Source organism: Anolis sagrei, chromosome 1 (assembly GCF_037176765.1).
Source record: "Anolis sagrei isolate rAnoSag1 chromosome 1, rAnoSag1.mat, whole genome shotgun sequence".
In the NCBI taxonomy this organism is placed as follows: domain Eukaryota; kingdom Metazoa; phylum Chordata; class Lepidosauria; order Squamata; family Dactyloidae; genus Anolis; species Anolis sagrei.
Window position 1 is genome coordinate 57,891,676 of NC_090021.1, and position 24,446 is coordinate 57,916,121.

A 24,446-nucleotide genomic window follows, 5' to 3' on the forward strand; every position below is an offset into this window, starting at 1 on the left:
CCCTGTCTTCTAGTTCTACTCAAGAGAAAAAAAGAAAGGTCTGGGATGTGGTTGTTTCTAATGTTTTCTGTTTTCTCTCACTTTCTCGGAAGCTCCTGAAAAACTTTCTCTCAGGCTAAAAGACAGCATGTAAATTGATGGGAAATTCTCATCCCATGGGAAGAGGTTGTTCATGTTGATTTCCAAACTTTGAAAGCATTCTCTCACATGTCTATTCTTGAGAAAAACAAACCTAGTTACTTGTTCCAATAACTGAAAAAAGAAATATTACTACAAATGAAACATTTGACACAAACTTCTTACCTTTTCTGTTAATAGTTTATATTGTTTCATTAATGGCTGCACTTTTGAAGATTCAGAGTATGTTTCACCATATATCCACCCATTTGCAAACTGACAAAGTTAAAAAAAGGAGGGATAAGTTGATCAGGAATCTTGATGTTATTTGTGCTTTGGATGCTTTCTTTGCATGCTGTCAGTATATTACACCCACCCTGCAAAATACCATTCGTGTTTTGTATACTCTAATCTTTATATTTCCTATAGCAGTTATGAAATCCTACATTCTAGTCATTACATTTCACTACATGTAACTGCAAGTATGATCTTTCACTTTTAATATTACACACTAACAGCAAGCTTATATGCTATTATAGATTAATAACAACTGTATACTGCTACTCTTTGATGGACCCACACAACAATTACAGCAGTTTCATACCATTTAAATAGTATGCAATGGGATACTGTGATTTGCAATTTCATATGGTATTGAGAACCTTCTGCAAGAGAACTTTTGTACTGAAATTCAAAGTAGGTCCCTGCAAAATTTTAAGTACTTTAATGAATTAGAAAATCCAAGGTTCTATAATACGGAGCCATGACAGTTTAACTGATATAAAAATGTTATGATTGCCTTGTTGAAGGCTTTCATGGCCAAAATCACTGGGTTGTTGTAGATTTTTCGAGCTGTACATCCATGTTCTAGAAGCATTTTTGCCTAACGTTTTGCCTGCATCTATGGCAAGGATTCTCAGAGGTGGTGAGGATGACTGCTATAGATGCAGTTGAAATGTTGTGAGAAAATGCTTCTAGAACATGGCCGTATAGCCTGAAAAACCTACAACAATCCAATTATGATTGCAGTTTGGATATACATTATTATATAAAGAATAGCATTACCCAAACAAAAAAGGAAGATATAAGAAGGCTTGGAAGAACTTTGAAATCTGCAAAAATACAATTATTAGAAAAATCCCTAAGAAGATATTCATCCCTCAAATACTAGTGGGAGCTGGGGGCAATACTACATGATTTTATGGTTGGCCCAACTTAAGAGTAAATATTGGTCTCTAACATATTTTATCTGAAAGGCTCTGAATCCACTTATGAATGTGTTAAGCTTACTCTGTACAAATTATTCTCACTTAAGGAAGGGTTGTCAAGATATCCCATCTAAAAAACCGTCTACATCTAATGAAAATATATATATTGATGGTGCCAAAGCAGTGGAGGTTCACCCTGGTTGCTGGTTGAAGGTATCAACCTCATGGTTTATGTATTTTCATTTTTCTATCTGACAAACAACATTTTAAAGGACAAGCATGCAAATGCTGCCATCCATATGTGTAATGAAGAAATGCAAGTATAAACTAGACATGAGTAAATGACAAAATTGAACTTCTCATCTGATGAAATTCATAGAAGGTAAAAACATTTTTAAATGTTTTGATTAATGAAATGAAATAATTCTAGTAATGCAGCATAAACAAGATTCCATGATTTATACTGAAATGAAAAACATGTGTGGGTTGTTAAGCAATTAAGATTACTTTAAAGATGTTTTGGCATATACACGCAAAAGAGAGGCATGTGTACATCCCACGGATTACCTTTTCCATGCACCATTTGTCATGGGAATGTTCAGCATATTTGTTAATAAAGTACTCTAGTTTCTCAGGAATTGTAATGCTAGGAAAAAAGAAATGAGACAAACATTTGCCTTAATTATAATACCTTCTACATTTTAATTTTTTTTAAAAAAAAGCACTTTTTCATATTGTAATCATTGGATTTATTTGTCAAATTCTAACATTCATGAATATTTGTATTGCATGAAAGATTTGTATCATACACTAATTCAATGATAGTGTCAGGCCCATTCTACACTGCCATATCAAATACAGATTATCTGCTTTGAACTAGATTGCATGGAAGTGTAGACACATATAATCCAGTGCAAAGTAGATAATGTGGATTATTTGATTTGATAATCTGGATTATCTTGTTGATTTAAACTTTTCTTTGATTTTAAATGTAATGTATTGCATATGTATATTGTAATAATCCACATTATCCACTGTGAGCCTTCGGGGAGTGGCAGTATATAAAATTGATTAATAAATAATTAATAAATAATTATATGGCAGTGTGGAAGGTGCCTCAGAGGGAGGCAATGGTGACCTTTAAAAAAAACAAATCTTGCTAAGAAAATCCCATTATAGGTTGAACCTAAGATCACCATATACTGAAATAACTTGAGGGCACAAAACAACTGATTGGGTCTACATAGAAAAAATATCATGCAAGAAATGGTTATAGCTGTAAATAATTAAATATAAAAAAACTGAGAGGGCTATTTGTCTACCCCGATGAAGGAGACCAAGTTCTAGAGGCATTGCACAACATATAGGCACCCGCCCCTCTCTGTTTCTGGCATTGGAGCAGCAAATGTTGGTTTACCCTCTCACCCTACAGCAGTGTACGAAGGGGTCACTTCAGGGCCAGGTAGGAATTTCCTCCCCCCTTTAACAAAGGTTTTTCACCTATCCTACACTGCTGAGGCTAAAGGGTAATTGGTTGAGCCATTAAAATAGGCTGTCATGCAGAACAAGGGGATACAATTTACATCTCAGTGTGCACCTAAGGCACCCATTTTTGTGTGGACCAGGAATGGCAACCCCTACAAGTAAGTTCACTCAACTGAGAACAGAAATGGCCTTGGAGCTGTGAGGGAATTCTAATCTTGGGAAGTCTCTCAACTTAGGGTTTGAATACTCTATGCAGCTTCCCTAAGCAGTTGCCCTGGTTACAATTCATTGTGAGTTATGTGGGGAACTCAGGTGTCTTGCCTAAGTCAGCTGAGGAGTGGGTCTGAGATGACCACTGCCTCGGTTTACACAACATCAAGTTCAAACCACCACTTTTAGCTGGCTGCAGCTCATGAAGAAAGTTTAAATAGGTAAAAATTTAATAAATGTTGTCCATATTCATCCCAACACAGTTGTTTGGTCTTGTTATTTCATTGATGGGTGGGCAATAGGCACAAACTCAGTCTTAATGAATGCAACTGCATTAATGAAAGCAATGTTTTTCATTTATAAATAATCCTACAAAATACATTTTAAAGTTCTTATGTTCCATATATGGCTGTTTTTCTCTGATGATGGCAGCAATTTCCTTGCCTGTTCTAGACAGCAGTTGGATGAAACTCATCATGCATGGATTCTTTCTCTCTCCAGCCCAAGAACACATTTAGCAAACAATTAAAAGATGATTTGATGACTATTTAGTATAGTAGCTTCCACTCTAACACAAATATTTTAAAGCCACAGAAGGAAGGGAAATTACATATATTTCAAAATTATTTCAAATGATGCAGTCAATATCAAGTATTTTTACTTCAATCAATTGTTAAAAAATACTTACTTTGAAGTATCAACAGGTTGTGGATTAAAATTCCCATCTGAATCCATAGAAGCCTGCTTTTCCATCACACCAACATAATTTGATTCCATGTAATCAGGAGGTAATGCTCCTGCTACTGCACTCAGGCAGGGCAAAGCTAGTTTGAATAGTTCCTGTTCATATTTCTGAAGAGACAAAACAGAATGCATAGGATCTAGCAAAAAAAACCTCAAGGTATCTTATTTTATGCAAGAAAATAACTAATACTTCACTAAACATGTTATCATCTCCTTCATTTCAGGTCATCCAGGTTATAATATTCAAGACAGCATGTTCTACTTTCATCATTACAAGAACAGGATTTACAGGCAACCTTGCATTTCAAAGTTAGGCTGCTTATAGCCAAACTAGACATCAGATGTGTCTTAACATTTAACTTGTCAGTTTATTAAAAGGAAATAACTTTGTGGAGTTGATGTTAAGTTGTCCTGATCACAGCAGTCATAGAGAGTTCTTCAGTCTTTTTCCTTCCTTATCCATTGCCTCTTTTCCAGTAATTAAACATGAGATATAGCAAAATTGAAAGAAAAAAATAAGGCATTGCTCTGTGGTTTTGTAATATTTAATTCAAAAAAGGCTATCTAGTTTTGACAAAAGGAAATGAGAAATATTTAACACAAATGAAAACCTAGCTGATATGGGGGAAATGCACATTTTGTCATAATTCTACAATACTGGTGGAATTAAATAAAAAGATTCCCCACTTACTAAGAGTCCCTTTTTGTACTCATTGTGGGGCACATGAAATGTCCTATCTGTGCAATATACTGCCTTGGTGACTATTAGATTGTAATGTTATTTTCTCAGACTTGCTGCAGTATCATGCAAAAATCTGCAGTAAATTTAATTTTCCATAAAATAGGGTAAATAATCCTATGCCCTGATCTTTGGATGAGAATTACTACTTGTAAAATAAACTTTAAAAGTTACCTTTTGAGATAAGGCATCAAAAATACCCCAGAACAACTTTCTGGACAAATGAAGTTCTTCTTCTGAAGCAGCACCAAAGTTACCCCATCCCCCTGATAAACAGTAATACTTCCAGCATCTTTCATAATGATTTGTCAGCAACTACAAAAGAAAAGGCAATAGCTCAATTTTGGCAATGCAGTGTAAACTGTGTGGGCAACAGCTATGCCAGAATAAGACTGTTAGTACAAGATGCCTCATGGATCTTTGCTGCTTTTACTTTTCTATACATCAGCCGTTTTGAACCTTTTTTCGAGTCATGATCCCATTTTATAGAGGCAAAGTGACTCATGACTTCAAATACATTAAAAATAGGCTTTTTAATAGGGTTAATGAAAACACATGAAAGTACATTTTGCAGTATAATAAAATTCAACATGTTACCTTACAACATATTTAATGCAATGTTTGAAATTATAACTCATTAACAAGCTTAAACATTAGCAGTTGAATTTTCATTAATACTAACCTCATGTCATTCTCAACATTTAATCTATTTCATGTTTTGGTTTTCAATTGAAAAAGCATTGGAAATCTGCTCACAGAGTTATGTAGAAAAAAAGGAAATAAAACCCAAAACGAAAGCATGATGGCATTTGGATGACATGATTTTTTTGTTTCCCCTTTTTAAAATTTTCATAGCTGACCACTGCCAAGTGATTTCACAGAAAAACCATTTGGGGTTGCGACCCATGGATTGGAAAGCTCATTTACCATTCAATGATGCCTCTAGACCAGGGCTGCACAACCAGTTGTCCTCCAGGTTTTTGGACTTCAACCCCCAAAATTCCTGACCATTGCACAAGCTGGCAAGGGCTTATCGGAGTTGGAGGCACACATGCCTCAAGGGCCACAGGTTGTGCAGGCCTGCCCCAGAATAATACTTCCTCTTTCCAGGCACTTCCTTTTTATACTCTGGAGGTTTCGTAACTAACTGAAAAGCTAGAATAGAAGCAATTGAAAAAGCATGGGAGTTGGCACAAGGAGTTCAAGTCTGAAGACGAATTGTAAAATGTAAAATTGCTGCAGATGAAAGCCTCTGCTCTGCATCAAAGAGCATTCAATCAGCTATTGTCTGCAAATCCAAATTATTACCAGCTCACAGACCAGTCATTAAAACCCTAAAAATGACAAGAATGTGAATAGACAAACAGCACAACAGCACTGAAGCTTAGGTGGCTTTCATTTTAGTGTAATAGTGAGCTGTTAGGCTGGAACTAAAATAATTTTCATTGAATTACCCCAACTATTCTAAATTGAGTGTTCTGAAGATTATACAAGATGCTACTGACCACATTTTGAAAAATTTCCTTCACTTGACAGTGCTGATTCTAATATCAAAAACATGCTTTCTTCTGGCGCATGAGGGCAAGAGGGACTGGTAAAATATTATGGAAGTGAAAATGAAAGATGGCAATTACCTTAAGAGGCATCTTTGCATGCTCATTTAGCAAGGGAATATCAAATACTAATCTTCTCAATAAATGTTGCATCATTGAAGGTCTCATTTGACTACAGGTTACAAAAAAGGAAAGGTGAATAAAGAACAATATAAATCTGGATGTCCAAATTGTAGCCACACAAAGCAGGAAACTGGAAGCTCTGGATTTGTACTACATTTCCTTGTAATGTAAAACCACACAATCCTTACACAAAGCAACTCTTTGGCAAGTCTAATAAATACAAGTTGTGTGTGTAAAGCATGTCCCTCATTGATGCCATAACAACCACCACACCCAAGCTGAAATGTGTTCTATATCTAGAAAATAGCCAAACAATAATACTTAAAAGTTTTGCAGCACCTTCCTTTAGAAGGTGCAAGGCATAAAGCAAATAACTTCATCTATAGCTGCCTATATCATTCATTACTGCTTCTCCCAATATTTCAGTCATGGACTGCAGTTTATGAAATGCAGTCTAAGCATGAATGAATCAAGAGATAACAGTGGTATATAAACCATCAAACCAACTTTGTTAATTCAATGGAGCTTGCTCCCAAGAAGATATTTTGTACACTGTTCTGATCTTCTATTATGATTTCAAAATACATTAGCACATAGGCAGGATACAAGTAATCTTGAGGTTTATAACTATCATCATCCGCAATGATTTTTGCACATTTTCCTAATGATGGCTTTATTCTTACCCACAAATGGAGAGTAGGCACTCTTCAATAGAGTCCCGCTGAGCTTTGGTAAGAGAACAGCCCTTGGAAAGTCGGTATACAGTGTGTAGCAAGGAATCTATAAGAGAAGCATGGTGTTCTGTGCCAGCAAAAAGAGGAGCACATCTAGTTAATAAAGGCAAAACAGCAGTGCAGAGGTACCGATTGAGAGCCAGGGCCATGTCTGTAGCACTCAGAGCAACCTATAAAATAAATTGTAAAGCTATTCAGACAGGTAGATTTTACTGCATACACAGTAACATGGTTACATTGTTTCATTGGCTTTCAGTGAGGGTAAAGAATAAAAAGGCATCAGGGTATTCAGTAATACGAGATTTATAGATAGCTTCAGTGTATATTTTTCAAATCCACAAATGTAACTGATTATTCATTCAATTCACATAATACTTTTTGTTTCTTCATTTTTGTTTTTCATTGCTTGTAATAGAAAGCTCAGCTCCTATGCTGAAGCTTGTTATGTATGTGCCTACTAGCCAATTGGGAATGCCTTTTTAAACATTCAATAAACCCTACAAGACAAACATATATTTTCTGGTATTACAACTAGCATTGGGTTCCCAAGACATCTGAAAATATAACCTTTAGTTTAGAAAAATGTTTTGGAAAAACAAACAGTTTGCCTCCCAGATGCCTCAACTATTTGAAATGAATACCCGATTATTTCTTTCAAAACCTCACAAATATGTATGACAAGCCTTCAGGCACATCCTTTTCAAATGAAAATGCAAATTTATATGCATATATCATATAAACTAAACCCTACCAGTTATGTGAGCTATAAAAAAATCTGGAACCAAAATGCATAGGAAGCCCCTGCTAACATAGGTTTGTTTGTTTATTTAATTTTTTCTCCAAATACAAATACTACCTACTAATTTAAATACTTATTTAAAACATTTAAAAATACTACCTCAATGCATATTACTTAGTTATGAAAATTTTCACTGAATAAAGGGGTCTTCGTTTTTGTTTTAAAAAAATTAAGTCTTCCTATCAAATAAGTTGAATCAAGAATCTGACTTAATAGTCATACTTTTTATACATTCAAAATATACACAGACTGATAAAAAAGAGAGAAACTACCAATTGGAAATTATTTTTTACCGTATCTAATGAAGCAGCAGCACGAAGGTCTGGTAGAAAGCCAACTTCTAGAAGATGTAGAAGAAAATCTTGATCTTCAATCCCATAGACCCTGTCAAGGAATAATACCATGGCTGCCTTGTGGTCTGGGCAAAACCCCTCTGACATATCAGGTTCCACCACAGTACCATCTGAAGGAAAGAGAAATCAATGCTAGAGTTCCTTCATAGGTGAAAATTACATCACAGAGCTACTTCCTACCAAGAACACTGAGCACACAAGCCAAGCCGCCTTCAGATTGTTTTTATGCAAAAAGGTAAACTTTTTTATTTTTTATTTTATTATGTGAATTGGACATTTTTTGTGTGAAGTCTGTATGACTATAGGGCTTGTATCAGTGGTTCTCAAACTGTGATCCTCCAAATGTTTTGGACTTCAGCTCCCACAATTCTCAATAGGTGGCAAACTGTCTGGGATTTCTGGGAGCTGAAGTCCAAAACATCTGGAGGACCACAGTTTGAGAAACACTGAATTGTAGCAACAGAAACTAAGCAATCTCAATTCCAATTTCCAAGTATCCCAACATGCAAGTTTAATCTCCTTGTTGTGGAAAACAGTGTTAAAATCCTGCATATGCACTTTCAGCTTACTTTAAACGAATCACTGTATGATAGTCATGTTCTCATACCTTGTTGCAAATTAGAAGCTTCAGTCTGCATTTTTATATCAGATAAAGTCACTCACTAAAATAAATCAACGTAAAATCATCTGCCATGCTAGGCTAGGCTACGAGGATCATTCCAAAAGTAATGGACAACATTTTTTAATCTAAATTTTATTCTACATCTTTGCTATTTGCTGAAGGCACAGAAGAATATTTCCCAATTCTATCCAAATATAATTCAACCCACTCCTGCATACAGCGTTCTCATAGCAGTACTCCAAGATGGCTGCTGCTCTTAATATCGTACATTCCAAGAGCAATGGGGGAAGGTTAACATTTTAATTTCTACTTTCATTACACTGAGAATAAGTAGTCTTAAATCAGTCAGGTTTTAAGAAAAATGTAAATGTAAATAAGAAAAACAGTAAATGTCTTACCTTTTGCTATTGTTGGCATATGGAAAGGAATGCTAATTACACCCACCAAATCCTCCAAAGGAATCAAAGATCGCAGAATAGATCGGATTCTAATGGCTTCCCCTTTGCCAGCATGGATTAGCTAACAAAGAAGCAATGAAATTATTTGTTTTTAATCATTAGTATTCAAATTCTGACATCTGAAAGTGGTCACAAAAGTCATATCCTAGCATAGCTTTCTCTAATGGTGTGCAGTCCAGATATTTTTTCTGCAGTTGTTTAGGTTTTCTTTGCTAATGATACATTCATATAAATATATAATTATCATTCATACACACACATATATATGAACACATGTACACACATATAATTAGCAGATAAAAAAATCTTCAATATGAAACACTAAAACATTTTTACAGCCAGTTCTTATTTTCATTCCCATAGATATTTTGAAATGAACCCAAAAACTATCTACACAATGAATGAAAATCTTTCTGTGGTTTTCTTTGCATTTATTCTGATTCATTCCTCTCTTTTAATCTTCTCATCTAGTCATCAAATTTATTGTCTCAATCAGGCAACATGCCATGTCACTGAGACCTCACTGGGCTATTTTCCCACTTGTGTTTTTAATCAATATTTTGGTATCACCTCAAACACAAGGAATGTTCCTAGTCTGCTAATATCTCCCCTCTCTGAGCCAAAAATCCAGGAATATGACATGGGTGTCCTGATTTACAGAATTAATGAGCAGAGAGTAGACTTTAATAAAGATAATAAAAGGGATGAAGCAACAGAACCTACATGCATTTCTGGGGCACAGCGTCCTAGGAGATCAATCAGAGCAGCATAAAAAGTCATGATGGCATTTCCCATGTGAATAGTATCTTCTTCTTCTTCCACCTCACTTCTGTTTATTTTTTCCAAAAGAACAAAAATACAGGATCAGAGTAAAATCTGTTAGGTAATGTGACTTGTCAAAACTTAATTCAGTCCCTAACATTCAGTTAAAATAGTTTTCAGTGGAAGCTAGTTATAGTTTGGGTTACTAATATACTACTGAATTTTTAATCAACTTTATAAATAAGTATCACTCCATGCTTCCATAGCTTAGCAAATTTAAACTAAATTTCCAAAAAATTATACATAGCACAATATAATTTTAGACAAAGCTTAGAAGCATTACTTGAAAACTAATTTGTGCTTTACCTCCTGCATTAGGTTTCATTACTAATATTATGGACTTCTGTTTCAGTTCTGGAAACTAGGACACGGAACAATGGCTTCAAACTACAGGAAAGGAGATTCCACTTAAATATTAGGAAGAACTTTCTGACTGTGAGAGCTGTTCAGCAGTGGAACTCTCTGCCCCAAAGTGTGGTGGAGGCTCCTTCTATGGAGGCTTTTAAACAGAGGCTGGATGGTCATCTGTTGGAGGTGCTTTGAATGCAATTCTCCTGCTTCTTGGCAGGGAGTTGGACTGGATGGCCCATGAGGTCTCTTCCAACTCTATGATTCTATAGTTCTATGATTCTGGTTTAATTGTTCCTTAAAAAGCTCCTTGTTTAAGGGACAATTAAATATGTAAATAGTTTACAAAATTTGATCTGAAGAAGGCATCACTTCTATTCTACCTACAGTGTTTTATTGGATCCATTAGTTGGTGAAGGTCCATCTCTTGAAGGGTCTTCTGACATGTCAATGGCTTCCTCCATGGCAGCAAGCAAGCCATTTCCACCTTCTCCTCTCAGTGCTGGTCCAAAGCACTCAGGACGCCGAATGAGTAACCTGACCACCACATTAGCATTCTCTTCAACACTTTCTCCTACAATCATACAGGAAACATTTGTAAAAGGCACAAGTCAGGATTTGTTTATTTTTGTAATTACTTACATGGGAGGCATGAGAGGCCATGGCTGGAGGAATTATGATGCTATTCCTGGTGGGGCTGAGGTTTTACTCATTTTGAGATATAGCTGAAAACAAGATTTGACTACTATGGTGGCTGAAGGGAAAAAAGGAAGAAAAAGCCTAGTATGGATGAATTATAGTATGTTTCATTGCACCCCTACCACAAAATAAAGAGGCTAGACAACATGTGTATGGTATAAAGGGGGCAATATTTCATCTATTTGTGTAATTATTTAGTGTAACTACTGCAACCTGCAAAAAAGTGGGAATTAAATCCACCCAATGGGCCAGCACCTAAACCCCAAGAGAAATCCAAATTATCATAGAGCTCATCCCAACCATTTTTATGAAAGACCATCCTAGGGGCATTCCCTTTTTCAAAAGTGAGAAACTCCCATTATATCCCCTTTTCAGCTATTCAAGCCATGGAATCCAGAGAAGCTGTTCTAGAAATTTACCCTTCACCCACATAGGGAGTGCCACGGTGAGTACTGAATCTACTTTTTTATCATGCCAGTTTCAAATTACTTAAGTGACACCATCAAATGCCAATTACTACAACACAACAATGACACTATGGGGTAGGCAACAGCCAGCCAGAAAATTCCTTGATGGGGAATGGGGTAATGCCTACACAGCCCAGCATTAAAATCACATTGACCTGAGGGTGGGAGGGTTATTCATGGTTGAAACAAAAGAAGCAGGCCTGATGGGCAGCCACCATTTTATAGGCAACTGGGGGGAAGGCTACAATTCAGACACTCCCCGTTAGACTCTGAACTTTGTGTAGGAGTCATAAATCCCCCATCCCCAGTGCTTGGGGCTTTGCACTTGAGACTTTGGGTTGGGCTTATGCCTGTAGCTGCAAGGTGGATAACCAACCCAACCACTAGTTTAAGGACTAACTTCATAACATCGAATGCATCATTTTCATGACTCCAGAATCTCATATTTGATCTCTTGGTGACCATTAAAATAATAGCAGGTAGATGAATGAAAATGGGAAATATGAACCGGGATAAAGAAAACTGCGGGGTAATTACAACATACAGATAAAAGAAAATAAAAGTGTGATGTGTTATACTTCCATCTTTTCTCTTCTTTTTAATTTTACTTGATTTTCTTGTTCTCCAAAGTGCTTGCTATAAGCAGCATAATGTTCCATTTTGGCTTCCTCAGGCCAGGCATGTAGCTGGGGGGGGGGGCCTTGGGGGGCTTCACCCCACCCCCCCCCCACCCCGAAATTCTCATAGTGGTTCACGAAAAGGCCTTACTGGTGCACTATTTAAACTGTTATGTTTATTATTATCATGATCTGATCACCATGCTCAATATATCCCATATGCATGGGGGTATTGGGGTAACGATACAAAAGGTTTGCTAGGGTAGACCCTCTTTCACTCGGACTCAGCCCCCCCCCCCAAACAAAGTCAGCCCCCCCCCCCCCGAATCGAAATCCTGGCTACGGACCTGCCTCAGGCCAACCCTATTCTCCATGGGATGTGTATTTGAGAATTCTAGGACAAACTACAGGAAGTAATTACCCCAGCATATCTCAATTTCTTTAGGGAGACAGTTAAAAAGCAATGCTATTGTATTGGCTGCAAATGAAATAACTGCCTTAGGCCTCTTCCACATAGCTCTATAAAATCCCATACTGTCTGCTTTTAACTGGGATATATGGCAGTGTAGACTCAGATAACCCAATTCAAAGCAGATATTGTGAGATTTACTGCCTTGGTATTCTGGGTTATATGGCTGTGTGTTACTCCTAAGTTCTCTCTATAATGAAAATAATTCCATCGTATGCTAAATTTCCCTAAATTTCAGTTTTTCATCATTTATGGTATGAATAGTCATGTACACAAAATAAAGCTGAGGAATCGTAGTTCATTAACTATAATTTTGAAATACAGCTCTAATTATTTGGAAAGAACCAATGATGCGTATAATGTATTGCCTCATGCAGTACCATTGCAAAAAACAGCAAACCGAAGAAAATCCAGATATCGTTCTCCTTCAACAGGATTCCAACCAATATCTGGGTAGCCTTTAGAGATCAGCAAAGGACAGCTCTGCAAACCACATCCAGCCAAGTAGCGGACTACCTAAGACCATGGTAAAATTTAAAAAGAAAAGAATTTACTGCAAAAAAAGTCCAAACCAGACTTTCATAATTGAATATTTTCTTCATTTTTGTTCTGTCTTGTGAAAAAAAAATCAGTACCATCTGGACCAATGTGAAAAGTCAGTCCCACAATATCATCTTTAAACTTATCTGCATTTGACTGTTTAATAAAACAATACAATGGATGTCCTCTAAAAAAGAATAACCTCAGTGATGTGACATGTGCTCAAAGAAACCTAGTGTGCATCTAGATCAGGTACAGGCAAATCCAGGTCCGCAGTCTGGATGCAGATGCTTGCAGCAGTGTTCTGCTGAGAGGAAGATCCTGCAGTCACACATGGCAGCCCAGGGCTCTTGATGAAACCCTTCCCCCACCTTCCCCATGTCAACTGCTTTTAGCCTCCTCCCCCCCAACCAACCCTTGGCTTCCCCCTCCCCCTACCTCCCAGCCCGGTCAGCAGTGCAGCCCTCATCTTAAAAAGTTTCCTTTGCCTGATCTAGAGTGTAGAATGAATTTAGTTAGACATTACTTTAACTGCCATGGCTCAACGCAACAGTATCCTGGGAGTTGTAGTTTGGTGAAGAACTAGCATTTAGTCAAAGAATGCTAAAGACCTTGTAAAATTACTACTCCCATGACTCCATAGCATTGAACCATGACAATGAAGTGATACATGATAATCCAATGACATTGCCTTACATAGAGACCTTATCCTTCACATAGAATAAAAACTGCTGTTACTTTACATTTATATATGTGTATTTATACTTACTAAGGTAAGCATGATATAAATGTGTAAAGCCACATCAACCATTCAGAAGAGGACATACCTTTTCTAAATCAGGCTCTCTCAAAGCTAGTGCAAGTTCATTGTTGTCCATAACAGAAGCTGCTGCAACATCTAAAGGTGTTGACCCACGCATAGAAGGGGATGCTGTTAAAACAATATTTCAAAAAGTTTAATTTATTCACAATATGACTCTATGCATAACATCACAGATCAGTAAATTTAATTTTCAGAAATATGTTTCATTAGACATTCGCTGATTCAGTACTATTATACCAACACTGTAATGATATTATTTAGTAATATTATCACACTATAAACAAAACACTATACATATTTTTGGATAGTCCCAGGAGACACAAAAATCCCAGTATACTTAAACTTTTATTGGATTAATAATACGGTCGGTGATGTTCAAAAGTGTCAGATACAGTTACATAGTTGGCCCTCCACTTTTATGGGTTTCACTGTCACAAATTTAATTATTTGAGCATTTCCTTAGGGAGAAGGTTCTCCAAACTACAAAGTGGTGGAATAAGTTCTGTTAAGACTTACCAAGACCAACACTGCTGTTTTCCAAAAGATAACTAAGATGGTCAAACATAGCCTTTTGATTTTGTCTACTAATGCGGCAAAAGTAGCACAAAAAGCGACAACAATTGGCCACCATCTTAGGAAAGGTGATTTCCTATATAAAGAATGCTATGTTAGAAACATGTAAGGTTATGAATAAAACCACTGCACTTTTATCATTTTCTATTTTTTTACACATTACAAAAATTGACTCAGAAAAAAAATACCAAAATACACCTAAGCCACCAGTAACCTGCACATCTTCTCACAATGGTATGGAGAAACACCCATTACTCTTTCTTGGCTTCTCTTCTTACCCATCCACTCATTTGTAATTCTTTATGAAACTCCCCTTTTCTCACATAAAGCAGAATACCACAAACTTCCTATCCCTGCTTTTCATTGTATCCCATTCCAGTTTTGTCTGTCGTGGTTCATACTGCTCATAATTGCCATTACTCATCACGGGATGAGATCCCGTCTACACTGCCATATAATCCAGTTGCTAAATGCAGATTAAATTGGATTATGTAGTGGTGTAGACTCAGTTTAAATCAGATAATCTGCATTCAGAAACACGTCAGTGTAGATGGGGCCTGAAACTCCTCCAAGGATAGCAGAGGGAGTAAAGGGCTAGGAGAGATGTAACTATTCCCCTCCAATATAAATTTCAGAAAAATGTGCTCAATACTGTATTACATTTTGTTGTGGAAAAGGTTCCTCCAAAGAAACCTAACAGTCAGAGATTCTGTTTACCAATAAGGGCATGAAAGAAAATGAAGTGAAACACATAAACATTTAGATCAATCTTCCTTCCTTTGAATTACTAAAGGACCCACAACAACAGATGATGTAATGTTAAGTTACATAACAAAATTTTAAACTTTCATTGAACTAAATAGGATTTTCCTATTCAATGAGAGTTAAGTAGCTATGTTGAACATTGCAAACAGTATCTGAAGTGCCTTCTTCTAGCACATTACCTTTGACTCTCCTCCTCCAAGAACATTCACCATTACTTCCATTACAGTTTCGTGCATCCCCAGCGCCCTCATAAGATTAGGATGTTGGTAAAAAACTTTGTTATTCATGATATCCCTATGTTTGAAACAAAAAGAAAAAAGTATTTGTACATTTGTTTTGGAACTACAGGCAGTCTCTGTGTTACAAACATCTGACTTACAAATGACGTATAGTTCAGAACAGGAGTGTGACAACAGAAAACGAGAGAAATCTACCCCTCAGAAGGAATTTCACTTCTGGAAGAGTCATTATGGGGAAGCTTTCTCATCAATCCTTGTTTCTAAAACAAGCCACCCCCCCCCCCAAATCCAATTATCCAAGGGACAGGAAGTGAGGTGAAATATTCTGAACAGGGGCACAGTCAGCAAAACAAACACCACATGGGTGTTAACCTTTCCCTATGCTATCCAAAACTATAGAGAGAGGGGAGGAAGGGGGGAGATTTGGATGAAATTACACTTAAAAAATGTACCTGTTCAGACTTACATACACATTCAACTTAAGAACAAACCTACAGGACGTAACTTTTTCATAACTTGGGGACTGCCTGTAGTACTTATAAACATTTCACTTCAGTTTCATGCCAAACTACAGGGATAAGGAAAGCATGGGCAGTGCTGTTAGGTAGCAGATGAACTGCTAAACCATGCACTTCCAACTTTAAAGACAGGCAGCCATTTGAAGCTGCCAGATATGTTAGCCTGCAAGATAAGGAATATCTGCATAAGTGACAGCATGAACAAATCATGCCAATGAAGGAAAGGTGTTAGCATCAGTTAGCAGTATAACTGATGCTAAAATTTGTGAATGTCTTCATTATCAGAACAAGAACAAATTTAAATTTAACATAAACAAACATGGAAGAAAATAAAAAAAAGGCATACTCATCCGATGCTACTTCTGATATACAGTTGTATTATTTGATTTATAAGAAGCTAAGATTTTGGATGAAATTTGCCTATAAACTACATACTGTTTTCTTCACTATAAACCTTCACTTTACAGAAGTTGTGATTGATAAAAGCAATTCTGAAGAGAATGCCTCACTTCAGATTGTACTCATTCATTCCCTAGTTTTTAAACATTCATATTATTCAACTTTAGCAATGAGTCACATGAGCTCAATATCTACTTTAGAAGAGTCAGTTTACAGTCAAATTATTTAATAGTATAATGGGTAGTTAAGAAATACTTTACCCTAATCCACGAATCATAAGTTTCTCTTCCTCCTTGCCCATTCTAACACTGAGGAGAGAACGGATCTGCCCAAGAGATGCTAGTAAGTTGATAGTATCTTCCACTGATACTCCATTAATGGTGTATGTCTTTGGCAAGGCTTGGACTAGGCCACCAACTCCATCATACTGGCGATGTAATAAAACAAACATGGCCCTCACCAATTCTGGGTCTTCGATTACTGATTCTTGAGCCCATCGTACCATGGTCTCTGATATCAACTGCTGGAGAGTCGCTAAATGTAGAAAGCATTAGGAAAATATAAAACAAAACTATTTTCAATATGTGATAACATCAAGTAAATCTATTCTGCTGGTTCAATTTAAAAATTGAGAAAAATGTGGGTTTTTTTCTTAGTTAAGGAAGGTACTACATAAAATATTTCCAATTACATAACATTATCCTGAAGGTAAAGAAGAATTGCAGATTGTATATGTTATTCCCATGCTCCCCTATTAAAACATTCTTGAGTACACATGTTAAAATTTCATCTGCTAAATATGCCTAAAGCCCCAAATAGATTTTATTTTAAGAAAGATGAACCAATAAAAAAACCCTAGCTATATCAAATTAACTATCCATTTGTTCCCACAGTGGCCATAAAAAGCGCAAATAAATCCTTAAGCACAATGTGGTTGCAACAACATCGTCCTGCTAATAGCTCGAGCCACAAGATGCTTTTATATATGTTGACTGTGTCAAAGACATGACACTGTTCCCTGTGTTTATCAGGGAGATCATCTGGAGTTTTGGGGAATTGGCTCAGTATGCTGTTGTTGTTGTTGTTGTTGTTGTTGTGTTTATTATGTTTATTTATACCCCACTTTTCCTCTCCACAAAGGAGACTCAAAGCATCAAAGTATGCTAACAATACCTAATTCAATCTCATTTAAAACTGACGAAAGAATCATACTGCAAATTCTTATGAATAGTTTTCCATTCTATCTTACATATCAGGATCATAATTTGAGGATATTCCTGGACCCAGTAATATACTCCTGGTAGGCCAGGTAGCTGCTGTGGCTGGATGTGCCCTTGTCCAATTTCACTTTGGTAAGCCAGTTGCATCTTTTCGAATAATATCTAATTATCTCCTAACTAGACCACTGCAATGTACTTTATGGGGTGTGAACTTCACAATTAGTATAAAACGTAGTGGTCAGATTACTACCAGATATGTCTTTTAGAGTGCAGGCTTACAAGAATTGCATTGGCTTTCAATCTATCTTCCAAGTTCAATTCAAGATGCTGGTTTTCACCCACAAAGCTCTACAACAATTTGGGACAAAAATATCTGAAAAACCTTCTGTTCTCTTGTAATCCTGTCTGAAACCTAAGAGCATCTATAGATGTCCAGTTGCATGTCCCACTAGGCCATGAGGCAAGGATGGTGGTCTACATGGTAGTGCTTTCTCTATAGCAGCAACTTGACCATGGGACTCCATCCCAAGGGAGGTAGCAAAGATTGTGCTATTTCACTTAGCTCTTGGCTCTTAAAATTTAAATCAAAGATGGTGACTGTTTTTAATTGTTTGAATTTATGTAAGTTTTTAAAGAAAAAACAATGATCTTTTTTTTAAAAAATTGTGATGAGTATAAGATTGTGTACTAAAATATGACCTTCAGTGGTATTGATGATGTGTGTGTGTTTTATTGTAATCTCTTCATTTTATTTTACTTACATGGTTTCATAGAATCATCATCAACTTGTTTCTCTGCTTGTTTCTTTTTCAAATGTATGATCCTTTCCACAAGATAGAGCAGTCGACCTGTAATTGTTAAATCACTGTTTCCATCCAGGTATCCATCTTCATCTAGCTGAATTCCTAGCAACAAAAATTATACATTTATTAGAATCAAAAAATAGAAAATCAAAGGGAGTTTGCCAATACTTACTTCCAGAAATCATTACAAATAGTTTCTTGGGGGGAATAAATCTTGTCAGGTACTATTTCTGGACTGTCTTGTTCTGAATGGCCATTCCCAAAAGTAAGTGAAGCACTGCCATGGTTTCATATGATGAGATGAACTGCCAACATCTTCTTCATGGTCTCTGTGAAAATCGCACTGATGATAGACTAGCGAGCTACTGACATTGGATGGCAAGAGTCATGCCACCAAAGATAGAAGGATTGCTCTGCCAAAGGCCGCATGTTTCTTGGAAATAGCGTCCAGTTTGTAATGCATAACAAAGGTAAGTGGGAAAGACCAAATGGCTACCCAACACACCTTCCAGTGGAACACCCTTCAAGAAGGCAGTCAATGCAGTGACAGCTCTTGTGGAATGGTTCTTAGGTTGTACAGGTAAGTCCTTGCCAGTCAGTCAGTAAGACAGGCATATGGCCAACACAATCGATGAGGATAGTCTTTTGGAAGAGACAGGAAGGCACCTAGTAGCTTCTCGGTATTTCAAAAATAGCCTGGGTGATTTTCTTATGACAGCTGTCCTCTGGATGTAAAATGCCAGAGCTCTTCGCACATCAAGAAGGTGTAAAGACAATTCTAGTGATGTTTGGTTTCTGAAAGAAGGCTGGAAAAACTATGTCCTGCAACATATGAAAAGCAGATGTCACCTTGGGTAAAAAAAAAAAAAGGACCTTCCGTGCACACGATGGTCTTTTCCTTGTGGAAACGGAGATAGGAATCATCTATGCGTAGAGCGCATAAATCACTAGCCCTCCGGCGGCTGCCCCAGCTGGTGTGTGGGAAAACGCCACCCTAATGATGATGAGGAGGCCAAATCATTAGAGGAAGTGAACACAGCGATGCCCAAGGCCTCAAGCGGCATCACCAAAGGCAGCTCATGCTGCTCACTGCTTTCGCTTACCAGCAGCAGAGGTGTGTGGGAGGAACACCACTGTTGTGCCAGATGGCAAAGTAGGAGACTGTGTGGTACTTTTTGGGGTTTGGGATGCTTTTTCCCCTTGTTGGGGGCTGGAAGCCTAGAGAGGACTTCAGTTTTTCTGCTGAGGAGGGTAATCTGAGCAGGCTAGATTACGAGACAGCAGCCCCACGAGGTAAATATGTTTGCCCAGAGGCAGTTGGCTCAGACTCCTCACATTTCCTAGATGGAGTAGGGGAAACTAGTGTTTTCTCTCATGCCTTACAAGCTTTGGGGGCAGCAAGTCCCTCCCCCAAACAAAGTAAGCACATATCATGCCCATCTCCCTCCTGCAACTTCCCCCCTCAATAAGCATAAAGTTTAACTAAAAGGAGTAGTTATTTAGAATAGTAAGCACAGTCTGCATCAAATTTATGGAGGGAAGGGGACAAGCAATAGTCAACCAATCCAATTCAAAGCCCCAGATGACAAAACCAAAGTCAAAAACCAATCCAAGTCAAATTAACTATGAGAAAGAAACACCACAAAGCAATCTCACAGTTTGTGTCACAAGGTAAGTTGCTGAGAGATGTCAGTGGATCACAGGAACGGAGACTATAGCCCCTCCCACTGGGTATATGCCCCCTGGGGAGGGTAGGTGGGGCTGCAGCCAGAAGACTTAAAGCTTTCTATAAGATTCTGAAGCTCACTGCGCAGGCGCACGGAAGTACCATCAGTATGATTTTCACAGAGACCACAAAGAAGAAATCACATTGCATAAATGGTATTCCATACCATCATATACAGTATAAATGAAACCTCTTTGGGATATTTTACACACCCTGGAGAAGGAGGGAAAGAAGTGCTGCAACAACAATGAATCCTGTCATTTGCCTTTTCATTTTTCAAGCAAACAAGCTATGGTTTTCTGTCAGAACAACTATTCCAAAACAAAGCCCAGGAGATTTTTTTAAAAAAATGCTGCTATCCTGTCATGACTGCCAGTTACTGTATATACATTTTAATCAAAAGAATCGCCCCAAACAACTCAAGAAGCCTTATGTATGAGACCATTTGTGTGGTAAACTTTAAATTGTATGTAAAAAGGAGTTTTCTGCGCAAGAGTAACAAAACGCAACACCTTAGACCATTCCTGGAGGACTAAAAGACACAACAAATCCCTCTACTATTTACCGTGACAGCACTTTTGACTTTTTAAAGTATCTGGTGGGAAAATGGTGGCAGCACACTGCTTTTCCCACTCCACAGAATGATTCTCTACTTATCCACAGGTCACATCCTTTTAGCACAGGATTTTCCACTGAACATTTACTTAGAATGAGCTGCCTGTATGTTTGTCAACAAAGGAGCACTAGACTGAAACTGAAATAAGTGTCCAAGGACTGGCATACAGATGCCCATATGTTGTATCTGATGCTCTGCAATACTCATAATGCCACCTCAAAATGTTATTAATGCATATATATGTTTCCTTACAATTAATTCATACTATGTGGTTATTAATAATGATCTCAATTATTTTATTTCATCAAATAAAAAGTGTTATATCTATTGGGTAATATGCCTTGATTTATTTGTTGAGATTGTTTTCTTTTAGCTTTCAGTGGGAAATTGGAGAAAATAATACACAATGACAAATTACCGCAATGTGCCATCAAATCTTCGTGAAAATCCAGGAGATGATCCCTTATTTCTTCAGGACAAGGGCAATCATTTTTGTCATCTTTAAAATTCAGCAGCATATTAATCTTCAAAAGAAACAAAAATGATGAATTTATTTTAAATCATGTTAACAGGCTGATTAATAAGTTATCAGAAAATATTTCATGACAATCGTACTATGCTCTTATTGAATACTCTGTAATTGTTATTGACCATTTAAAGGGATTTATAATTACTTTTGATGGTTGTGGTGATATATGCAGAACTGAATTGGGTATGTTTATCGCAGTCTTCAAATAATGCTGTTGGATAGAAATGAAGCAGGCCCTCCACCTGCAGGCTTTGCTGTGCAAAAACTAGGTGATCACAATTGTTATCAGTAACCGTAACTACAGTTTAAAATGTAAAGCTAGATCCTACCCTTGTCAATTAGACTATTAAAACTTTTCAACCATTACATCAAATACATATTTGATCAGACTATGATAGGACCAGATGGGTTCATAGAAGGGAAAGATAAAGTGAAGGGTTTTTTTTTTCTTTCTTTCTTTTTATGGTCATGGTTCTCAAGCTGGCTTTCTATTACAGCGTATGTGAAATTGAGGCTCATTCTCTATAGAGAATGGCAATGGGGAAAATGCCTTTTCCCACAGGAATACTGATTCCCTGTGTAACCACTATGATGCCAGAGAGGGGTGCAATGATACAACTTTCCCCTTTTTTCTCTGCATTGTGGACTCTTCTCTACTTCAGCCTGGAAGGTAATTATGGGACTGGGAACTTAATAGAGGGGGAAATTTTGGAAAAGGCTTGCCATTAAAGGTGGCTTATAAAACTATACAAATAATTGGGAGGCTTTAGAATTATGGTTTGAAGATTTTAAGAGCTCCATAGTGTTTTGCTTGGAGGAGATTTGCTACTTCTCTAATATTGGTTGTTCCTACGACTTCATCTCACACAATAAAATCAGTGTTTCTAAACATTTAAGAAATGGCAACTCATTGTGCCCTTCAAATGATGCAAGCTGCAACTGTGAGGGTGAGGTCCTTTGCAGTTTTTTAAATTTTCCAATGATTCTTGAGTCAATTGGCAAGTGACTTATTTTTAAATTACTCACATAGAGATATGCAAAACAGCCAATTTCCTGAAATGATGTTAATCACTGTTACCTGATTTTGTTCCCTGCTTAAAATGCTGATGTTGTGTGTGGGAGGAGCCAAAATGCTCATTTCCCCAGATTGCTAATGCAGAAGCACTTCTGACTTTTTAAAATATCTGGTGGGAAAATGTTGGCAGCACACTGCTTTTCCCACTCCACAGAATGATTCTCTACTTATCCACAGGTCACATCCTTTTAGCACAGGATTTTCCATTGAACATTTTCTCAGAATGAGCTGCCTGTATGTTAGTCAACAAAGGAGCACTAGACTGAAAGTGAAATAAGTGGCTCGGGGAAAGGGATAATTTAAAACCACTTCCTAGGATTGCCAATGCAAAGGCTCTGGGAAATATGAAGGTTAGTTTGAAATGGCTTCCTACGATCTGAGGTGATGCTTTCCAAAAAACAGAAAGAATCGAAACCCTGGAGGGACAATAGGAGAAAATCTCAGTGCAAACTTCCTCAGGGAAAGTGCTTCCTTAAGAAAGCTGCTTCTGTTTCAGCCAAGAGTCTTGAGTGTAAACAATCCCAATGCCACCTTAAGAAAGTGGAAGAGGCTTGGGTACAAATAACCCTAGTGCCACCTTTAAAAGGGTGCTTCTGTTTCAGTCTAAGGGCTTTGAAAGCAGTGCTGTCTTAAAGGATGCCTGATTTAAAAAGTGTGCTGGTATTCTTGAAATGGGAGGAGTCATCACCTGCCCATGTGAAGGGAATTAAACGGATGGCTGAGTTAGAAGCTGAAGGAGGCGATCTCAGTGTGATAGGAGGGAGTAAATTCTTCATCTTCGTTAAATACAGAACCCCATGAAACTCCACCCTTTTCCCCACTTTTCCCCAGCTCACTTTGATGAAGGCCCTAGTCTTCTATTACTACTACAACTACAAGACTAATCATTCTGAAATATAATTTAAAATTATTTTAAATATCTAGTAAAGAATTATTGTTACTCAAAAGCACCATTGCAACTATTAAAATAACACATTTTAAAAGATTTTTTAACAAAATAGGTGTAACACTTTGATTATTAGGAATTATTTCCAACCATACATATAGACTTTCACAATGAAAGTAAAAGCCAGAATTCCATCTGAAATGAATCCAGAACTACTGAGATCTATAAATATTTTGTAGAATTTATCTAAATAAAGCAGTGTGTTCAACTAAAAGTCAGAAAGCCAAAATTTATGAGAAAAATACCTTTAAAAATACAATTTCCAAACTGCATGGAGTAACGTAACAAAAATTACCAAGTGCTATAATTATTCCAGCTTGATAAGCTTTGTTACAATACCAGCAAGACAAACCAAAGGATACAACTTGTTGCAGTGCCCAAGACTTTTTCCTCTTTTTATTTTTTAATGGTACTTTTTGTATTTGAAAAAAAATTATACATAACCATACGTTTTTTCCTTTTTCATTCCTCTTTTCCTCCCCCCCCCCCTTTTAAAGATATTCTTTATTCCAATACTCTAATACTAAATCTTAGTTCTAATATTAACAGAGAGTTTCAAATGCTTCCCTCTTACAAAAATACCCTGGTAGGCATTTGTACATTCAAATAAGGAACAATATAGTTTCAAACACACATAAAGGGCAAGACGAGTATCTTAATATGTGTATAACAGTTTTAATAAACAGTGTATAATTAAAACTGTTATCTGTGTCAAAGTATACCTGTTCCTGTGGTGGAGAACGGAATTCTTTTGTTTTCTTGGCTGTCAGTGCAGCAGACATATTTAATGCTTGCATGACTTCATTGTATCGAAAACGCTGATTCTCCTGAAGTTTTGCTACAAAGTCATCTGAAAATGCTACAATGGCTTCTATCCGGTGGCGGATCTGACAGTCACAAAGGTACTGAAGTAAATGACACATCTGAAAAGGCATGGATAAAGAAAATGTTTATAGCACAGATAATGTAACCCATATGTAACTATTTCTTTTTTTAAAAAAAACAATTTACATATGTAAATTAAAACCAGAAACAACATTTTTCCCTTTCAATATTAGTAAAATATATGACTACAATGAATAAGTTCCTGTACTGGATTTCCACATG

General features: G+C 37.0%; 1 protein-coding gene across 9 annotated transcripts in view; it reads right to left on the reverse strand.

Moving 5' to 3' along the window:
• RYR2 (ryanodine receptor 2) overlaps positions 1–24,446 on the reverse strand; it is a 361,257-nt gene that overhangs the window by 92,666 nt on the left and 244,145 nt on the right. For all 9 annotated transcript variants that reach the window (XM_067464901.1, XM_067464907.1, XM_067464890.1 and 6 more), the window contains 18 exons: positions 24,062–24,262; positions 21,208–21,313; positions 18,406–18,549; positions 16,685–16,958; positions 15,448–15,562; positions 14,447–14,579; positions 13,935–14,038; positions 12,948–13,083; positions 10,703–10,889; positions 9,869–9,974; positions 9,086–9,206; positions 8,006–8,175; positions 6,863–7,083; positions 6,138–6,228; positions 4,678–4,818; positions 3,709–3,872; positions 1,893–1,971; positions 304–393 (listed from right to left, as the gene is read on the reverse strand). In XM_067464901.1, the coding sequence (XP_067321002.1) occupies positions 304–393; positions 1,893–1,971; positions 3,709–3,872; positions 4,678–4,818; positions 6,138–6,228; positions 6,863–7,083; positions 8,006–8,175; positions 9,086–9,206; positions 9,869–9,974; positions 10,703–10,889; positions 12,948–13,083; positions 13,935–14,038; positions 14,447–14,579; positions 15,448–15,562; positions 16,685–16,958; positions 18,406–18,549; positions 21,208–21,313; positions 24,062–24,262 (2,583 nt within the window). The remainder of the gene's footprint in view (positions 1–303; positions 394–1,892; positions 1,972–3,708; positions 3,873–4,677; positions 4,819–6,137; positions 6,229–6,862; positions 7,084–8,005; positions 8,176–9,085; positions 9,207–9,868; positions 9,975–10,702; positions 10,890–12,947; positions 13,084–13,934; positions 14,039–14,446; positions 14,580–15,447; positions 15,563–16,684; positions 16,959–18,405; positions 18,550–21,207; positions 21,314–24,061; positions 24,263–24,446) is intronic.